This window comes from Aulonocara stuartgranti (assembly GCF_965226115.1).
Source record: "Aulonocara stuartgranti genome assembly, chromosome: 10".
Classification (NCBI taxonomy): domain Eukaryota; kingdom Metazoa; phylum Chordata; class Actinopteri; order Cichliformes; family Cichlidae; genus Aulonocara; species Aulonocara stuartgranti.
This window is the reverse complement of record NC_138946.1, coordinates 16,578,249-16,595,940: the sequence shown is the minus strand read 5'-3', so window position 1 is coordinate 16,595,940 and position 17,692 is coordinate 16,578,249. Positions and strand designations below refer to the sequence as shown.

At 42.3% G+C, this 17,692-nt stretch overlaps 2 protein-coding genes across 2 annotated transcripts; both read left to right on the top strand.

The window, feature by feature from the left end:
* Positions 1–780: 780 nt before the first annotated feature.
* LOC309715721 (olfactory receptor 1E16-like) lies at positions 781–1,752 on the top strand (the record flags this gene model as incomplete). Its single annotated transcript, XM_082549060.1, has 1 exon — positions 781–1,752. One exon carries the CDS (start codon positions 781–783, stop codon positions 1,750–1,752), a length of 972 nt encoding a protein of 323 aa, XP_082405186.1.
* Positions 1,753–16,245: 14,493 nt separating this feature from the next.
* Positions 16,246–17,417, top strand: LOC309716147 (olfactory receptor 1-like). Its single transcript, XM_082549791.1, has one exon. The coding sequence runs from the start codon at positions 16,428–16,430 to the stop codon at positions 17,406–17,408; it is 981 nt and encodes a 326-aa protein (XP_082405917.1). The 5' UTR covers positions 16,246–16,427; the 3' UTR covers positions 17,409–17,417.
* Positions 17,418–17,692: the final 275 nt, after the last annotated feature.

The following is a 17,692-nucleotide window of genomic DNA, read 5'->3' as shown; positions in this document are numbered from 1 at the left end:
CAACATTACCTACGAGCTTATTGACACAGGTAACAGTGCCCAACAGCAAGCTTGGCAGGACAGCAAAGCCGGTATTTGGTAAGCTTAGATTAATAAAAGAGATGGTGGTTGACTTCTGGAGGAAAAAAAACTGTGAGTTGGCCCATCACAACATCTGCTCCACTCCAAACTTCCAAGGCAGTGCACAACATCTATCTATCTTTTCATTCCATTCCAGCCATCCATCCTCTTCTGTTTCATGAAAAAATACATTACCTTTGATGAGTCTTAACACATGTTAGCGTTTACCATTATTGACTGACTTCTATTAACTAAATTTGCTACTTACGAGCTTATTGACACAAAATAACAGTGCCCAACAGCAAGCTTGGCAGGACAGCAAAGCCGGTATTTGATAATCTTAGATTAATATCAGGAGTAGAAAAAGGGCACACATTTTCACAAAGTACCCTTTCCAGCTTTTTAATTAATCCAAAACAACATGATTTTGAGTTGTATTGTCAGTCTGAGGTTGACCAGCATTCGGAAAAAAATTCGGGATAGTAAGATGGCAGTCAGAAAATATTAACCATTATGTAATATTCCTATTAGTTAAATTGTCTGCACAAAGCTGTAACCATATGGTTTGATGTCATAGGGGAATGCAAAGTGACTATAAGGGACAGAACACAAACGTGCTCTGCTTCCATTTGGAGCCAGTCTTAACTAAAGAAGGTTTGCTGAAACATAAAATAAAGGACATTAACTTTAACCTTCAACATTAAAAAAAAAATTATTCAAATGGAATTTTTTAATTCAGCTGTTGGGAAAAACATCACATTTGTGAAACCTGCATATTTCATAATAAGTGCATTTAATGGCATAGCTAATATTAGGTATTACTTTGTCTTTCTGTGCTTTATCTACATTTTTTCAGTGGTGGGAAACACACTACTGATGATTGGCATAATTTTGGATCATACATTGAGAGGTCCAAAACATATTGGAGTTGTGAACTTTGCATTTACAGACCTGTTAAGTAGCTCTGCTTTGATGCCAAAGCTTGTTGACATTTTTCTGTTTAACCATCACCATATCTCCTACAATGACTGCTTGGCATTCATGTTTTTCTGCTTGACCTTTTTTGCAGCTCAGGCTTTTAATCTGGTTGTGTTGTCCTTTGACAGAGTCATGGCTATCATGTACCCGCTGCACTATCAAATGAGAGTGAGCCACAGGCTCATTTTATCTTTGATCGCTTTTTTCTGGCTTCTTGCAATTACTATCATACTCACTGCAGTTGGTCTTCTCACAAGACTTTCTTTCTGTGACTCTGTGGTTATTCAGAGCTATTTCTGTGATCATGGACCTGTGTATCGGCTTGGCTGCAATGATCTTACTCCAAATCGTGTAATTGCTCATTTGGCACCAGTTCTTGTTCTTTGGGTTCCACTGGCATTTATCGTGGGAAGTTACTGCTGTATTGGTTATTCTTTGTCAAAAACTGCTACATGTAGGGAAAGACTAAAGGCTTTAAAAACCTGCACAAGTCACCTTTCATTAGTGGCAATTTATTTCCTCCCTGCACTATTTATCTTTACCTTTGGGAGTACAATACTTCCAAATGCAAGGACTGTAAGTCTGTCTTTGGCCACTGTCATGCCTTTGACTTTAAATCCAATAATCTATGGTCTTCAGACACAGGAAATCAAAGAATCGTTGAAGAAGTTATTAAAAGTTAAAATGCAATTTAAAATTTCTGCAAACAAATAAAAAGCATTCAGATTTGAACCTTAGCAGTACCCAATCATCCTTTGCGGAGGGGTTTAAAAAGCTGAAACATAGAAAATTTCATATAAAATAATCCAAAATATGGCAAACAAAACAATGTTTCATGTCTCATAATAACAATATAACATTTTATAATTGTTATTGAAAATTGAGACTATTTTAAATGTAAAAGAGTCTGTGAAAGAGTCTAATGTAATAGTGTATTTGATGCTGGTCAATGAACATTACAAAGTGTAAATATGCATTTGACTTTAAACCTCAAGGCAGTTAATAAAAGCCCTACTGTGACTTTCAAGATATCTAGACGTGTTAGTGGAAGTTTCTGTTTTGTGTATGGTCTTGGTCTCTAAGTTTTGTGTAGTTATTTAATTGTCACTTTTTATGGTGGAAACTTATGTCCAGAGTATGATTTAGCTGTGACACCTTAGCATTAAATGCACTTTAAACCAGTTTAAGGTAAATCATTTTAAAAGTAAAATAAAAACTGTAAATCTAATTTCGGCCTTTCTCATTGGAAAACACAACTGTATGATATATTACAGTTATTTTATTGCAAAAATCTCCTTTCTTGGTACTTTAGTGTAGTACTACTGGTACCTGTGCTCACCAGAACATTCCAGTTCAACACATAAGAAATTATACTTGACTGGCATTTACAATCATCCACTGCTTATGGTTAATTAAAAAGGTAATAGCAGATGAAGTCTACTCCAAACAAAGACACACTCTTAACTTTAAAAAGCTTGTGACATTTACACATTCTATGTGAAAACAGATTTAGGAGGTCAAATTAGCTTTTCAGTGTGTGTAGGGATAGGAATTGCTACGAATGTAGTGATTTCAATCCCATGTTCAAAGTCAATTATCAATTTAATTTCTTATAGATTCTCTTCATGGGGTTTCAACACAATCTCCAAGTAGGATATCACCGACATTACAGTCATGCAAATTGCTTGACATTCATGTTTTTCTGCTCTACTTTAATTTCAATCCAGGCGCCATCTCGTAAAGGTCACAGTATGACACACTGGAGCCACTGTTTACCAATAATAGACAAAATAAAACCTTCCCATTGCCCAAACATAGATATCATGCATTCCTCCAATGGGTTGTGTATTCTTCATTGTTCATGTATTGTTTTGGATAATGTTCTGAGGCCTTCCAGGCTCTGGTTACAGAACTGTCTGGAGCAGTGTTCTTGGGGATGAAAGTGCAACACATATCTCTAAACATTGCACACACACCCCCTTAGGACCTTAGGACATTGTAATGTATATAATTAATGCGATCTATGCGATTAATGTGACTCCCCTAGGGACCCCTATGGTGTCCATATATGTTAGAAACCCCACAAATAAGTCAAACAAGTAAGTGGACCTTTAGAACAGCACCTGGCATCTACGCTGGGCTGTGAGCTGCCCTGCCCTGTTTCCTGAGACCCTTACCCCCTTTTCACCCAGCATAATAGTACAAAGCCGCTCTTGCCCATGGGCCAATTTATGTCATGTTTTCCCTGGAGGCATTCCCTTGGGCTGGATACACCACCGTACACCAGTCCACTGGGATCTCTCCTGCATCATACATCTGACTTCCCTAGTTGCTCACTGTAAAATCAAAACAGGTATAGTTAGCTTTTCTTGGGGTAAAATGTCCTAGATTAGTTTTATTGTCAATTGGTGGAAACAGGCTGGAGAGAGTTTAGCAGTTTCCTATATAAACAGCACTTCTTGTTATTTTAAGCATACAACCAAATCCCCACGTGTCATTTGAATAGAAAGGGCCAGGTTCAGTGAAGAGGTGTGGGCAAGTGTAGGGATGGGTACCGGTATCCGGGTTCTGACATAAACGGTAGTAACCAGACCGAAAAGCAGCGCACATTTCGGTGCTTTATTTCGGTGCTTTTTTTCCTAAGCTGTGATACACTTTAGATTCTAGCCAATCATTTTACGTTTCCGAGGATAGTAGGCCGGTCTAGGTACGTACGTTCTTTTATGCAGAGCTACAGATTAAAATGCCCAAGGCGAAGCGGTCAAAAGTCTGGCTGTACTTCACAGCAAAAGATGCAAACTCAGCGGCCTGCAACAAGTGCTTTAAGGTGATATTGTCAAAGGAGGTAACACCTCAAATCCGATGAAACACCTGGTGACGCATAGCGTTTTTTTTAAAAGCCAAGAAATGCGCCGTATTTGATAGCTTGCTGCAAGACCTCACACCGTGAACATCTACTGCGGGTGGGTTGCCAGTTATCGGACCCAGAGCAACATCCCCCAAAAACCCGAAGAATAGAGTCCTGGCCCCTAGCCCTGCCAGTGTAGCAGAAATGATGACGGATGATAATGGCAGCAACAGCCGTTCTTCTCTGCGTGAGTAGCTTAATGTTGTTCGTGTGTAATTTACGTTGAGTAGGCTAACCACGTTATTACATTAATGCATGTAAGGTGAACTAGCAAACATCATCATAGCTACATGCGGCTGTCTTCTTGTTTGATGGCAGATACTCCCTTCACCCTGGCCAAAAAGGCTAAAATGACCAAAGAAAAAGTGGAAAACAGTTAAACATGAGAGGTTTTTGGACAAAGTTTGTGTTTTTTCCATTGATTAAGCACTGCTTCCAGCCAAGAGTGACACCATATATGCCCCATAGCTGCAGAAAAGGCTAACATTGTTATCTTTTTACAAAAAAACAGCTGAACATGAGAGGTTTTTGGACCAATTTTGTGTTCTCCATTCTTTAAGCACTGGTTTGAGCACCGTTTAAGCACCGGCACTATTTCAAAAGTACCGGTTTGGCACCGGTATCGGATAAAACCTAAACGATACCCATCCCTAGGCAAGTGGCTACGCCCGCCGCACAGTCTGACACCTTTTGTTCCTTTATATTTTGAATTAGCCAATCTAACCCCAGGTTGCTATTTCTATACCCATTACATGTCAGTTCTCTTAGTTGCCGCGCTTTTTTCCCTCTCTGGACAGTCTGTCCCCCTTTAACGAGTGGACCAGATGTGGGATGACCACTGTGTTCGGGCAATTAACATAACATAAAAATCACACAGACTATTAGTAAAGCTAATACTCTCAGACCTCCCATTACTTTCCAGCTTCTACTTTTTTTCTACTACCCTGAGGTCTTTTCCACAGACCGGGGGATTATTCTGCCCCCTTTTGTTGAGGTCTGGGTGTTTCTCTTACTCAACTGACTCAGCGTGCTGGTCCTTCTTGGTCTGGTCCTTCTGGATTTCCGCCAACCCCCTCGTGGTTATTGCTGCACCCCAAATGACACGACCCTTGACCTCAATCACTGATTGTGCCGTCTGCTATGCCTGGAATGATTTGTGATTCTCGCTGGTTCTCTAGGAAAAAATCCGGAGTTGTGGGAACTCATGGTTCATTATAATCTTACGTTTTATCTGTACCTGAATTGGTAATCACACAAATCACCATAAAATCATAGAAAAATGATCATAGAAACCATTGTTTGCAGCATTCTGGACTAACTGCAGCCTTGCCAGGCAGGTCTGGCTAACTCCAGCATATAAGGAGTTACAATAGTCCAGCTGGGATATAATAAAAGCATGAATCACCCGTTGAATGTTTTTAAAAGATAAAAATGATCTCACCTTAGATAAAAGCCCCAGTTTGAAGAAAGACTGCTGTACGACTGAGCTCATCTGTTTTTCAAAGATGAAATTGCTGTCAAATATTAACCCCTAAATTTTTGGCATGCGATTTGACAAAAGACTCAAGACTGTGCAGGTTAAAATTAGAGGTGCTGGGATTGCCACTTGGTCCAAAAATTATCACTTCGGTTTTGTTCTCATTGAAGTTAAGGAAGTTAGAGGCCATCCAAGATTTAACTTCACCGATACACTGCCTCCAGTTCTGCCTCTAGTGAGGCAGAACTATTTCCCTTCAGTTGAAGATAGATCTGAGTATCATCAGCATATGAATGAAAACAAATGTTATATTTTGTAAAAATTAGACCTAGAGCTATTAAATTAGACCTATAAATGGAGAATCCAGAAGCAGAAGCACAGCTGAGTCACCTGAGTCAGTGGCTAATAAAAGATCATTAAGAACTCTTAAACGTGCAGTTTCTATACTATGAAGAGTTTTAAAACCAGACTGAAACCTCTCAAGAACATTGCGTCCATTTACAAAAGATTGCAGCTGATCATAGATCAGCGATCATAGATCGAAGACGTTTTATCTTATTGATAAAAAACTGCAGGAACCTTTCACAGGTGTCTGAGGAACCTGTTGTCGTAAGCCCGACAACAGGTGTCAGGGTGAAGTATTTTTCAAAATCGTGTCCAGGTAGCCTTCATTCTCACCAATAAGCCACTGCGTTTCCCACGGCGCCCTCTAGGTTGAGGTAGCACCGGAACACAGCGGAGGCAAGCTGGAACTCCTGACAGGAGCGGTGGGGAGAAGGTTCCCTGATATCCACGATTGCAATAAAGAGTTTTTTAACTGAGAGGATCTTATAGCCAGCACCATTTGGCAATCATATACAAGCAGAGAGTTAGCATGTTTTAAAACAAAGTAAAAATAAAACACTAGTACAAACAGAGTCCAACGGCAGGCCGTAAACACTGGCGCCATCTTGACCAATGATGGGTCTAAGTGCACTGTTACATATAAAATATTAGACCTATTTCAGAACCCGTCCAAAATGAACTGTTTTCTCTTAAAAAGGGAAAACAAACCAGAAAAGCTCTTGCTCCCAATAAAACAATATGATGTAGGCATTAGAACTTCCGGTAACACGAGATTCAGTGCTGTCGTCACTGCTTCTAGCTTTAATTAAATGCTGATGCTTATCTGGTCTGAACTCAGACTTAAGTGTCACCCCCTCTGTTCATTTTCCCTACATCATATTTGCCGGTTGCCCACAAGTGCTCCACAATTCTGGAGAGTCTGGGATCAACTGGCATAGTTCCACCTGCTAAATACACAGAGAATTTTGTTAGCAACTGCAAAATTCACACAACACTAATGTTCTCCATTAACCACTTCCTAAACACTTCATGCCAATGTTTCATCACTAGATTGTAAATTTCTTCTCCAGGTCTGCACTGCTGCACTCATTTTAGTCACAGACCCAATCACTTTACTCAATTATATTGTAACATGCTGTCATGTATTTTACAAAGCAAGTTTATTTTCATATAGTCAGAGGTGTATATCAACCTCACCCATGCATCAGAAACAGGAAACTCGGTTTTTTTAGTCTCTACTCTAACAGACTCTGCTACATCCTGTTAACTTGTGAGATCAAACCATCTATTCCTAATCTAACAATGATCACCTAATTTTCATATCAGTTCATAACCCACATAACCCACTGTCCTGTCAACCCAAGTTGACAGGACAACAGAAATGCATATTTGAAATATTACCACAAAAAAGAATCTCCTTCATACAGTAAATCACTTGTATTGCTCAATCAGCAGAAGACATCTCACAATTTACTATTTTAAAACTACATTTATTGTCTCATCACTGGTTGGTCATACCAGTCTATTTTCCTTTTCACAGAAGTCAACCTGTTGTCCTGCAGCTTGGAGAGTTATTTCTCAGCGATGGATAACCTCAGCATTTGATAGCAAGTGTCTGTTAAATCTACACTATTTTGGCAATCAGAGGACCAATGAGCTGTTTCTTCTTATCTGTTCATTCTTTTCTTTTCGGTCTCTTCTTTTGCTGCTTAACTCCCAGCATGGCAAATGCAAAACAGATGGTCCTCTCAAGTTCATTCACACACAAGGATGTCACTGGTGAACTTCCCAGCTTGTGATTAAGAGCGCATGCTTCCATCCACGATAGTATTTGTACATGCTGCTGAACCTTTCAGAGTTTTAAGTCAGTGCTGCTGTCTGTTCACCAGCTGTTGATTCTTGAAGTTGACGCTGTTGGTCTGGAGCTGCCTTTTATCTTCAGGAAGAGATTGACCATCCTTAAAGCTTCTTTCCAGGATAAGATGTACATCGAGATGAAGCTGTGAAATTTCAGCCAAAACCTGGCCTGGGTATCATGCCAATTATGTTAATCTATCATTTTGACCCGGCCGCTGTGCTCGTGAAGGAAGTTGATCCAGGTCCGTGGGCACCTGTACTAACAAACTAAGACATTTATTTAATATCCTTCTCATCACTACTTATTGACACTTTCATTCTGTGATTCTTCTATCCACATTTTAAAATGTCTCTTTCTCGTCATTCGTTGCACTCACATCAGCCAATTTCCTTCAGACTGCATGCAGACACTTTCACTTCCTGTCACATACACACACACTCTCCACGTTACTGCATTTCCTCAGTTTCTACACCCTTTTTTCTTCGCAGTAGCCCAATTGACACAATTCTTTAGCAGAATTTAACACAATCCTTTAGCACAATTAGCACACTTCTTTAGCCAAGCAGCAATATACAAGCATTATCTCAAAATTACTTGTTGTCGACCATGTTTTCCTGCTCAACTCCAATTCTCTGTCCTAGGCAAAGTAGTGGACTCTAACCACTACCATTAAATATTTTCATCGCAGCAAAACAGTCTGTCAGAATGTTCGCCACCTCACATAGAAGCCACGTATTTACAATTTTAACAACAAGAATCACACAATTCCTATACACTCGTTGAATTCAACTATATTTCCGGCCGTGCGCCCAGCGCTTCTTTTTAAGATTATAAGCACCCAAGCTCAGTTCTGCTGTCCAAAAAAGGCAAAAAGGGGGTGGACTCTAACCACTCCCAGTGGTCTCTTAACCACTAGCGTTTAACGGGGTCCCAAGTCCCTGAGGTACGCCAACCTGGATCTCCGGTCCAACCGGTCACGCTAGGCGTCCGTAGTCAGGTGGGGATACCAATCCCTGAACTTTGCATTTATAGGGAGCCCGGCTTCCAAAATACTTTAAATTCTGTGTTTTTTAAAAGCGTCCAACGCTTCTCGGAACATTTATACGTCAACCTGTAGATCTTTGCAAAAGTCTCTTGCTCTAGTGTCCATACTCGACTTGCCCTGAAACACTTAGACATCAACCTGTAGTTCTTAAGAAACGTCTCTTGGTCTAATGTTTCAGCATTACTGAGCCAATTTAACAGTGAAGATCGTTAACTCAGCGAACAGATAATTTAGAATTCATCCAACTTTGGTTTAACAGATGGTGCTTACCTTTAAATTCTATTGGACCGGTCCTCTGTTCGCCTCATTTCATGATCAACCTTACTATTGCAGAATCAAAACATTGGAGATGTTAGATTTATGTTGGCACAAGCATATGTGAGTATATGTTTCTAAGCTTAAATGTACGGTGGCTGGGAAGTGCAAATCACATTTACAACATCAACAACAAAATAACATTTCCGAAAACACTTTTACATTAAAAAAACAAAAACAAATAAAAAAATTGACAACAAAATAACATTTAAGAAAACACTTTAACAAGTCCGCAACAAATTAACAAGTGGCTCTTGACGGAAAGGGATTGTCTGAAATACCGGAAGTGACTCAACGATAGGGCTTTGGAGTTGACGTAACGCTGCAATGTATTGTGGGAGACCATTGTCAATCAATCTAGTGCCGTGTCTCCTGTACAGCAACGGTCCCCAACAGGACCGGTACCGGTCCGTGAGTCGTTTGGTACCAGGCCGCGAGAGTTGAGGCTCGGGTGTGAAGTGTATGGTTTTCAGGGTTTTTAATCATTAAGTCGGTTTCCCTGGGTCTTTTCCCGTTTTGTAGTTGTGTGTCTTATTTTGAAAGCATTATTTACGCGTTACCATAGCGACCAGAGAGCATTAAGGGGCAGAGAGGAGGATGTTATTCTCAATGTTGTTGGCGCATTTCAGGAGTATACTGCTAATAAAGTTACACAATTACACAGCTGAATTCGCGTTTATTATTATATTTACAAAATACCACAGTTTTTGTCTTTGTCTGTATCATTTTATTTTGTTGTATTTATCCGCAACACCTTAAAGGCCGGTCCGTGAAAATATTGTCTGACATTAAACTGGACCGTGGTGCACAAAAGGTTGGGGACCGCTGCTGTGCAGTATATAGTGCGTTTAGCTTGTCAAATTTACATAAATCTTTGATCGCCAGTTGTGTGACTCTGAAGTGATGTACTGTATGTTTGTAAGTTTTCTCCTCAACAAACACAACAATGCCAACGAAACGTTTTGCACGGTTTCATTCCATGTCCCAATTGGTAGTTTTGGTAGTCAGGGATCAGTCCCCCAGGGCCTCCATTCCTGGCCACTGCCCGGCACATAATGCACCCGACCCCTACGATGCCTCCTGCAGGTGGTCTCTTTTTCGGGCTAAGGCCTGGCCACCAGATACTGCCTCTCGGGCACCCTCCCCAGGCCTGGCTCCAGGGCAGGGCCCTGGTAACCCTATCCCGTGCAGGGTGAACTGTTCCCAAGGGGTTCTTCTCATAGGGGTCATCTGAATCACCCTTTGTCTGGTCCCTCACCCAGGACCAGTTTCCTATGGGAGAGCCTACCAGGGGGCAGAAGCCCCCGGACAACATAGCCCCTGGGATTCCTGGGACACACAAACCCTTCCACTTCACAGGAAAGGTAGCCATATGGTAGAGATTCGCAGAGGGGAGTAGCGAGTTCCAATGCATTTATTTTATTAAGGATGCAAAAGCATACACAGTGAACATCTATGCAATTTCTTGTTTAGGGTATTCCTGTGAGTTTTATTCATACACGTTTTCCAGCTTTATCCTTGGAACAGATGAGACTGGCAAAGGAAGAACGTCAGACAGAGTAGTCAGACCCTGTTCATCGAGTGCTGGTTCAGAAAGGCTAGCAGCCGGCTCTCTGTCCTCAGTTAGAACAGATCCAAGAACATGTCTGTGAAGGTTCTCAGTCATCCAGGTCATCGTAGTCAAAGGAGCTGTACAGTGCAGCGAGGAATGCCCAGACCTCTACATTGGAGAGACCAAACAGCCACTTCACAAGCGCATGGCACAACACAGAAGAGCCACCTCCACAGGACAAGACTCAGCAGTCCATCTGCAGCTTAAGAATCAGAATCAGAATCAGAATCAGAATGGGTTTATTGCCAGATGTTGAGGTTTACAACATTAGGAAATTGCTGCGGTGCTTCAGTGCAGACAATAAGAATTAAAGTGCTATGTAGAAAGAAAGATATGTGCATGAGATATACATGAGATATATACATGAGAATAAGAATTATGAGTGCTACGTAGAAAGATATATACATGAGTGCAGGTGGTGATCAGTGCCAAACATATATACATGAGAGTAAGAATTATGAGTGCTACGTAGAAAGATATATACATGAGTGCAGGTGGTGATCAGTGCCAGACATGAAATGATGCAGTGACACAGCGTAGGGTCATGTGTTAGTGGCGGGGACAGTCATGTGGTTATTGTTCATGTGTCCAACAGCAGAGGGGAAGAAACTGTTCTTGTGGCGAGAGGTTCTGGTGCGAATGGACCGGAGCCTCCTGCCTGAGGGGAGCAGGTCAAACAGACTGTGTCCAGGGTGAGAAGGGTCAGCTGAGATCCGGGCTGCACGCCGCAGAGTCCTGGAGGTGTACAGGTCCTGCAGAGATGGGAGTCTGCAGCCAATCACCTTCTCAGCAGAGCACACAACACGCTGCAGTCTCTGTTTGTCCCTGATAGTGGCTCCAGCGTACCACACGGTAAGGATAAAGGACACTCTTTCGAGGATGCCAATGTTCACATTTTGGACAGAGAGAACAGATGGTTTGAAAGAGGAGTGAAAGAAGCCATCTATGTCCACTGTGAGCGACCATCTTTGAACAGAGGCGGGGGTTTACGACACCAACTCTCTGCCATCTATAATCCAGTTTTGAGATCCCTTCCCAGACGCCTTGACGCCCACTCACATCCTGGGCCATCTGACCTCAGGAATTCGCATGATAAGGTGGGGCCAGGTTTCACAATGAACATACCCGAAACTCTGGCTGATTGGGACCCACACCCAGTTTCACACCTTGGCTCAGGCGATTAGAGGATCATCAGGGGGTCCTTTTGTCCCTCTGTGGGGGGTTACTCCCACTAGGTTTATATCTGGGACTCTCCACCATTTGACCTTAGAACTGAAGAAGCTTCTCGGATGAGAGGTGAAACGTCTTCAAGCAACTTAAAGAAGTCCAGACGCTTTTCTTTGCAAGATCCAAGAACAGTCTCACTCAAGTTCACTTCCTCCAGCTTATGAGCTTGCAACCTGGTAAGAACACTGACAGAAAACACATCAGGGTGGGATTTCAACAGCTCATCCTCTCCTAGGATACAGCTGGGCTTATCCACCACTTCAGGAACAGGGAGTACCTTGACCCCAGCAATATCATTTCCCATTATAAACTCAACACCCTGAATAGGAAATAAGTTTCTCACTGCAACCTTGAAAAAACCAGAGGCTAACCTCAACTGTTTATGTTTAAGAGCCAAACACTCAGAAACTATATGCCCCACTTTGTGACAGTAAAAACATTGTCTATCAGACTTGGAACCCGAGGAACCCCTAGGTTGTTGAGGGTGCGGCTTTGTGTCCTCTTTCATTTGTTCATGATAGGGTGATTCAGATTTACAAACACGCTTTTGTGCGTCAAAGCAAATTCTTCTGCCAGGACAGCTGCCTCTTGCAAAGTGGCAACTTTTTGTTCATTCAGGTACAGCACCGTATGCTCAGGAACACAGTTTTTGAATTCCTCCAACAATAACAGTTCACGCAGTGCGTTAAACTCTGAAACTTTGCTTGCTTGACACCACCTATCAAATAGTATCCCCCTTTCCTTTGCAAACTCAAGAAATGTTTGAGCAGTGAATTTCCTCAGGGTCCTGAAACGCTGCCTGTAAGCTTCAGGGACCAACTCATAGGCTGAGTATAGCACTTTTGACATTGTCATACACAAGACTGTCCTCAATAGTGAGAGCTGCGCATACTTCCTGTGCTTTACCAATTAATTTGCACTGAAGCAAAAGGGACCAAACCTCCTTGGGCCAATGTAAAGCAATGCGCTCAAACACATTAAAATAGGCCTCCACCTCAGTCTCCCTGAATGGTGGAACCAGGGCAATGTTTTTGCCTACATCAAATGTTGGAGGTGCAGGAGCAGGGGGAGAATTATCTGAGGGATTACTAACGTTATCTTCATACTTCACTGAAGGTGGAGCAGAAGGCTCAGGAGACAATTTGTTAGCTTGCAACTCCAGCTGGCGCAACCTAATAGATGTCTCAGCTTCTAGCTGCCGACACTTTAGCTTGAATTCAAGCTCATCCTTACGTTCCCTTTCTTTGGTTCAAGTTCAAGACGAGCCAAACGTACCTTTAAGCGTGCACCAACACTGGGATTACTGGATTCAACAGAGAAGGGCTCAAACCGTGGAAGAGAGGCTGGGGGTTTTCCCCCACCTGGTTTGACCACAGTAGGTGTCACTGTCCCATCCCCAGTACAAACCTCAGGCTGATCAGAGGTTTCAAAGACCGACGCTGCATCCTAGTGTCCGCGTCTAAAGGGAACACACCTTTCCCAACCAACCCACTGACCACAAGAGACTTTAACTCGTTCTTCTTCATGGTCTTAGCCACAGTGTGTGTGTGTGTATATATATATATATATATATATATATATATATATATATATATATCCACTCAGTCTCCAGTGTCAGCTGCTCACTCGCTCTCCACTCAATCTCCAGCGCCTCCGGTGTCACTTTCAGCTCAGTCTCCAGCGCCTCCAGTGTCACTTTCAGCTCAGTCTCCAGCGCCACCTGTAGTTCAGTCTCCAGCGCCACCTGTAGTTCAGTCTCCAGCGCCACCTGTAGTTCAGTCTCCTGCGTCACCTGTAGTTCAGTCTCCTGTGTCACCTGTAGTTCAGTCTCCTGTGTCACCCGTAGCTCAGGCTCCGGTATTACCAGTTTCACTCATTCACTCTATGCAGGGAGAAAGTCTTGTTTCTACTCAGGGTGCTTTTCATGGTTTAGCCGCCATTGGCACAGTTTGCCACTCCAGGGCTTCCCCAGAGGCTAGGTCTCAGTCCCCAGCTGATTCTGGACCCCTGAAGTTTAGTGAGAACTGCACCATGTCAGCGTTGCCTGGGCAGAGCCAGTGCTCAGTGCAGTGCCAGTTGCCTTTATGTCAGCTAGTGGACTCCATGCCTGCTGGGTTTGTGATGGCTTCTGCTGGAGGGTCCGAGGGACCACTCCGGCCTTTGTCTCGTGTCTCCGCTGGAGGGTCCGAGGAACCGCTCCGGCCTTTTTCTCCTGTCTCCGCTGGAGGGTCCAAGGGACCGCTCCAGCCTTTGTCTCGTGTCTCTGCTGGAGGGTCCGAGGGACCGCTCCGGCCTTCGTCTTCTGTCATCGCAGGAGGATCCAAGGGATCCGCCCAGCCTGCAGCGCCACCGTCTCCGGCTTCCACGCCGCCGCCGGCAGCGCCACCGGCAGCGCCACTGTCTTCCACGCCGCCGCCGGCAGCGCCACCGTCTCCGGCTTCCACGCCGACGCCTGCAGCGCAATTCTCAGCTGGTCTAGCCTCAGTGCTTTCAGCCTCGCCTGCAGCAGCGGCTTCGTCCATGCCTTCGCCTGGCCCAGCTTCAGTTTCGACTTCGCCTGGTCCAGCTTCAGCGTCGCCTGGCCCTGCCTCCGTGTCTTCGCCTTCAGCGTCGCCTGGTCCTGCCTCCGTGTCTTTGCCTTCAGCATCGTCTGGTCCTGCCTCGTCTGGGTCTGTGGTTAATCGGCCACCTTCCAGGCTACTGGTCGTGGGCGGCCCCCAGACCCCCTTCGCTTGAGTCGCCGCCGTTGCCTTCCGCACGGCCAGCCTCCGGAACAGTGCTGTCGTCGCCGCCGCCGTTGCCTTCCTCGCGGCCAGTCTCCAGACCAGTGCCGTCGTCACCGCCATTGCCTTCCGCACGGCCGGCCCCCGGACCAGTGCCGTCGTCGCCGCCGTTGCCGTCCGCAAGGTCAGCCTCCTGAACGGTTCAGGCTCCTGTGTTGTCGGCTCCCGGGCCGGCCCCCTGAACTGTTCTGTTTTGGACTTTGTTTTCTTGAGCTCCGGTGTGTTTCTTTTTTTGTCTTCTTTTGGTTTTGGACTCGTGTTTTGTTTTATGGCCTTCTAGTGCTCTTGTTTTTCTTTAGCTCTGCCCAGTTTAGGTTCCAGTTTCATGTTCCCCTGCCATTGCTGTTTGTATCCACTCCTGTTAATAAATGCTCACCTGCACCAGAGCTGCTGCATTTTGGGTCCTTTCTACTAACTCCACACGTCTGCCACAACGGACGTGACAGAAAAGCTTTTTCTGTGATCATGGACCTGTGTTTTATCTGGCATGCAATGATACATCTTTAAACCGCATAATGGCATATGTTTCCTTAGTTAGTTTAATCTGTATTCCTCTAATATTAATAGCGTTTACTTATGTTTGCATTTCCATAGCACTGAGCAGAATTGCGTCGGGAGAGGAATGACTCAAAGCACTGGAGACACATAGGAAACACACCCGAAGTGAATCGGGAATATTGAGGAATAACAAGACAAGGGAAGTAAACTCTACACAAGACACACAAGACAAAAGACTTTCACAATAAAACAGGAAAGAAGAAGCAGAATATAAACAGAGACTGCAAAGGATAAAATAAATTATAAAGGAAACTATAGTATATTATTTATACACGAGAAGAGTCAAACAGCATAAGAGATTCTCAATAAACAAGGAATCACAAAACCCAAAAGAACTGTAAATACAAAACCCTGGGTCTAAAAACCCAGGGATCCTAACAAATAATTTTAATGAATTTGTTGGCACTAGTCTACTTTTACTGGGGCACATACGCTTATGTTGCTAAGGATGTTTCTAACAGTTAGATTCATAGCGACACATTTTACTTTGCGATTGATTACATTTTTTTTTTCAATGAAAACTGTGTCAAAGCTTTGATTGAAACTATAGAGCCAGGTATAAAATATGCATATTAATTAACTATATTTTTCAAAGAACAATGGTAATTGAATTTATTATGTAAAGAAAACAGACTACTAAATGAAAGATGTAGGTTTTAACCTGTTTAACTTGAACATCTTCAAGTATGCCTTACCTTGCCTTCCTTTGTCATGACTTAGATTCTAGTTTCTTGGCGCTATTCCTTGGATGCATGAAATATCAGTATAAATGCAAAAGTTAAAGAGAGCGCATTAACATATTTAATGCAAAATAACATGAAAAATCTGTTAGTACAGTTGTTCAATTTACGATTTAATGTGATTTAAAGCTAAAACATCTGTATTTTAATTTATCATGCTGATCTAAAATAATCTTCCCAATGTTACCTCCTGAAAAGCTAAGTATTTTTATGTGATGTTAAATTTATATAATTTTATTATATTACACTGAAACCTGAGCTGCTGGAATTTTACCTTTTTTTTTTTTTTGCCACCCAGTGAGTAGAAAATAAGATGGCCATGTGACAAAGTTACTTGCTTCTGCTGCATCACAGTCTTAGAGGTAAAATACAAATACCAGGTTGGTCATGAGACGCCTCACTGTAGTGCACTGCTTATGTAGTTTGGGCAAAATTTTATTACAGCAACTTTGGATCAGATGCTTCACTTTGTGTTATATGCTTTTATCTGTGATTTTTATGACTAAGGAAACCTATTTGTAATGGACTCAGAAGAAAAAGCCACTACTAAGTCTAATTCCACATTTGTTCGCCCTGCAATATTTTATCTCAGTGGATTTTCCAACATCCCTCATGTTAAATATTTCTATGTTTTCCTGTGTTTTGTCTACATCATGACTGTTTTGGGGAATGGCTTTCTTCTCTCACTTATTTGGCTGGTGAAGACACTTCATACTCCTAAATACATGATTGTGTTCAACATGGCTTTGGCAGATTTGTGTGGGAGCACAGCTCTCATCCCAAAACTATTAGACACATTTCTGTTTGACAGGAGATACATTGTTTATGAGGCCTGTTTAAGTTATATGTTCTTTGTTTTTTTTTTTGGAGGTGTGCAGTCATGGACGCTTGTCACGATGGCATATGACAGACTTATAGCAATTTGTTTCCCTTTAAGGTATCATAGCATTGTGACTAAAACATCTATTACATCAATGTTGCTGTTTATATGGCTTGTTATGTTGAGTCTAACAACATTAGTTGTTGGGCTTATTAATCGTCTTTCCTTCTGTGACTCTGTTGTAGTGAAAAGCTTTTTCTGTGATCATGGACCAATATATCGTCTGGCATGTAATGCTCCATCTTTAAATATCATTATGGCAAATGTTGTTGTAAGTATAGGAGTCTTTATTCCGCTAATATTCATATCCTGCACTTATGTTTGCATTTCCATAGCGCTGAGCAAAATTGCATCAGGAGAGGAACGACTTAAAGCACTGAAAACTTGTACTTCTCATCTGATCCTTGTTGCTATTTTGTTCCTACCATTTGTAGGTACAAACATTGCTGTATGGACCTCCTACATTCATCCTAATGCCAGAATTATAAACTCAACTTTGACACACACCCTACCAGCTTTGATCAATCCTATTGTATATGCTTTAAAGACAGAAGAAGTAATGAATGCAGTCAAGAAGCTTTGGAAAATAAATAATATTAGAAGTCCAGTCACAAAATGGTGAACCAAATGTTTCTATTATATTGACCCATTTGGGACTATTACAGTATACTTAAAAAAAAAGAAAAAACAAGTTCTAGCTATTTGTGCTATAATATTACATTTAGAAATAGTGTATTATGTTATCTTCTTCACTGTATATCATGTTTACATAAAATGTTTTGAATACTGTATATTGTATGGAAAATAATTTTAACACCCACAACCCTTGAAAAAAAGTTTTAAAAAAGCAATGAATGAATGAAAGTTGAATTTATGTACCTGATTTTTTTAAAGTTATATATTTAA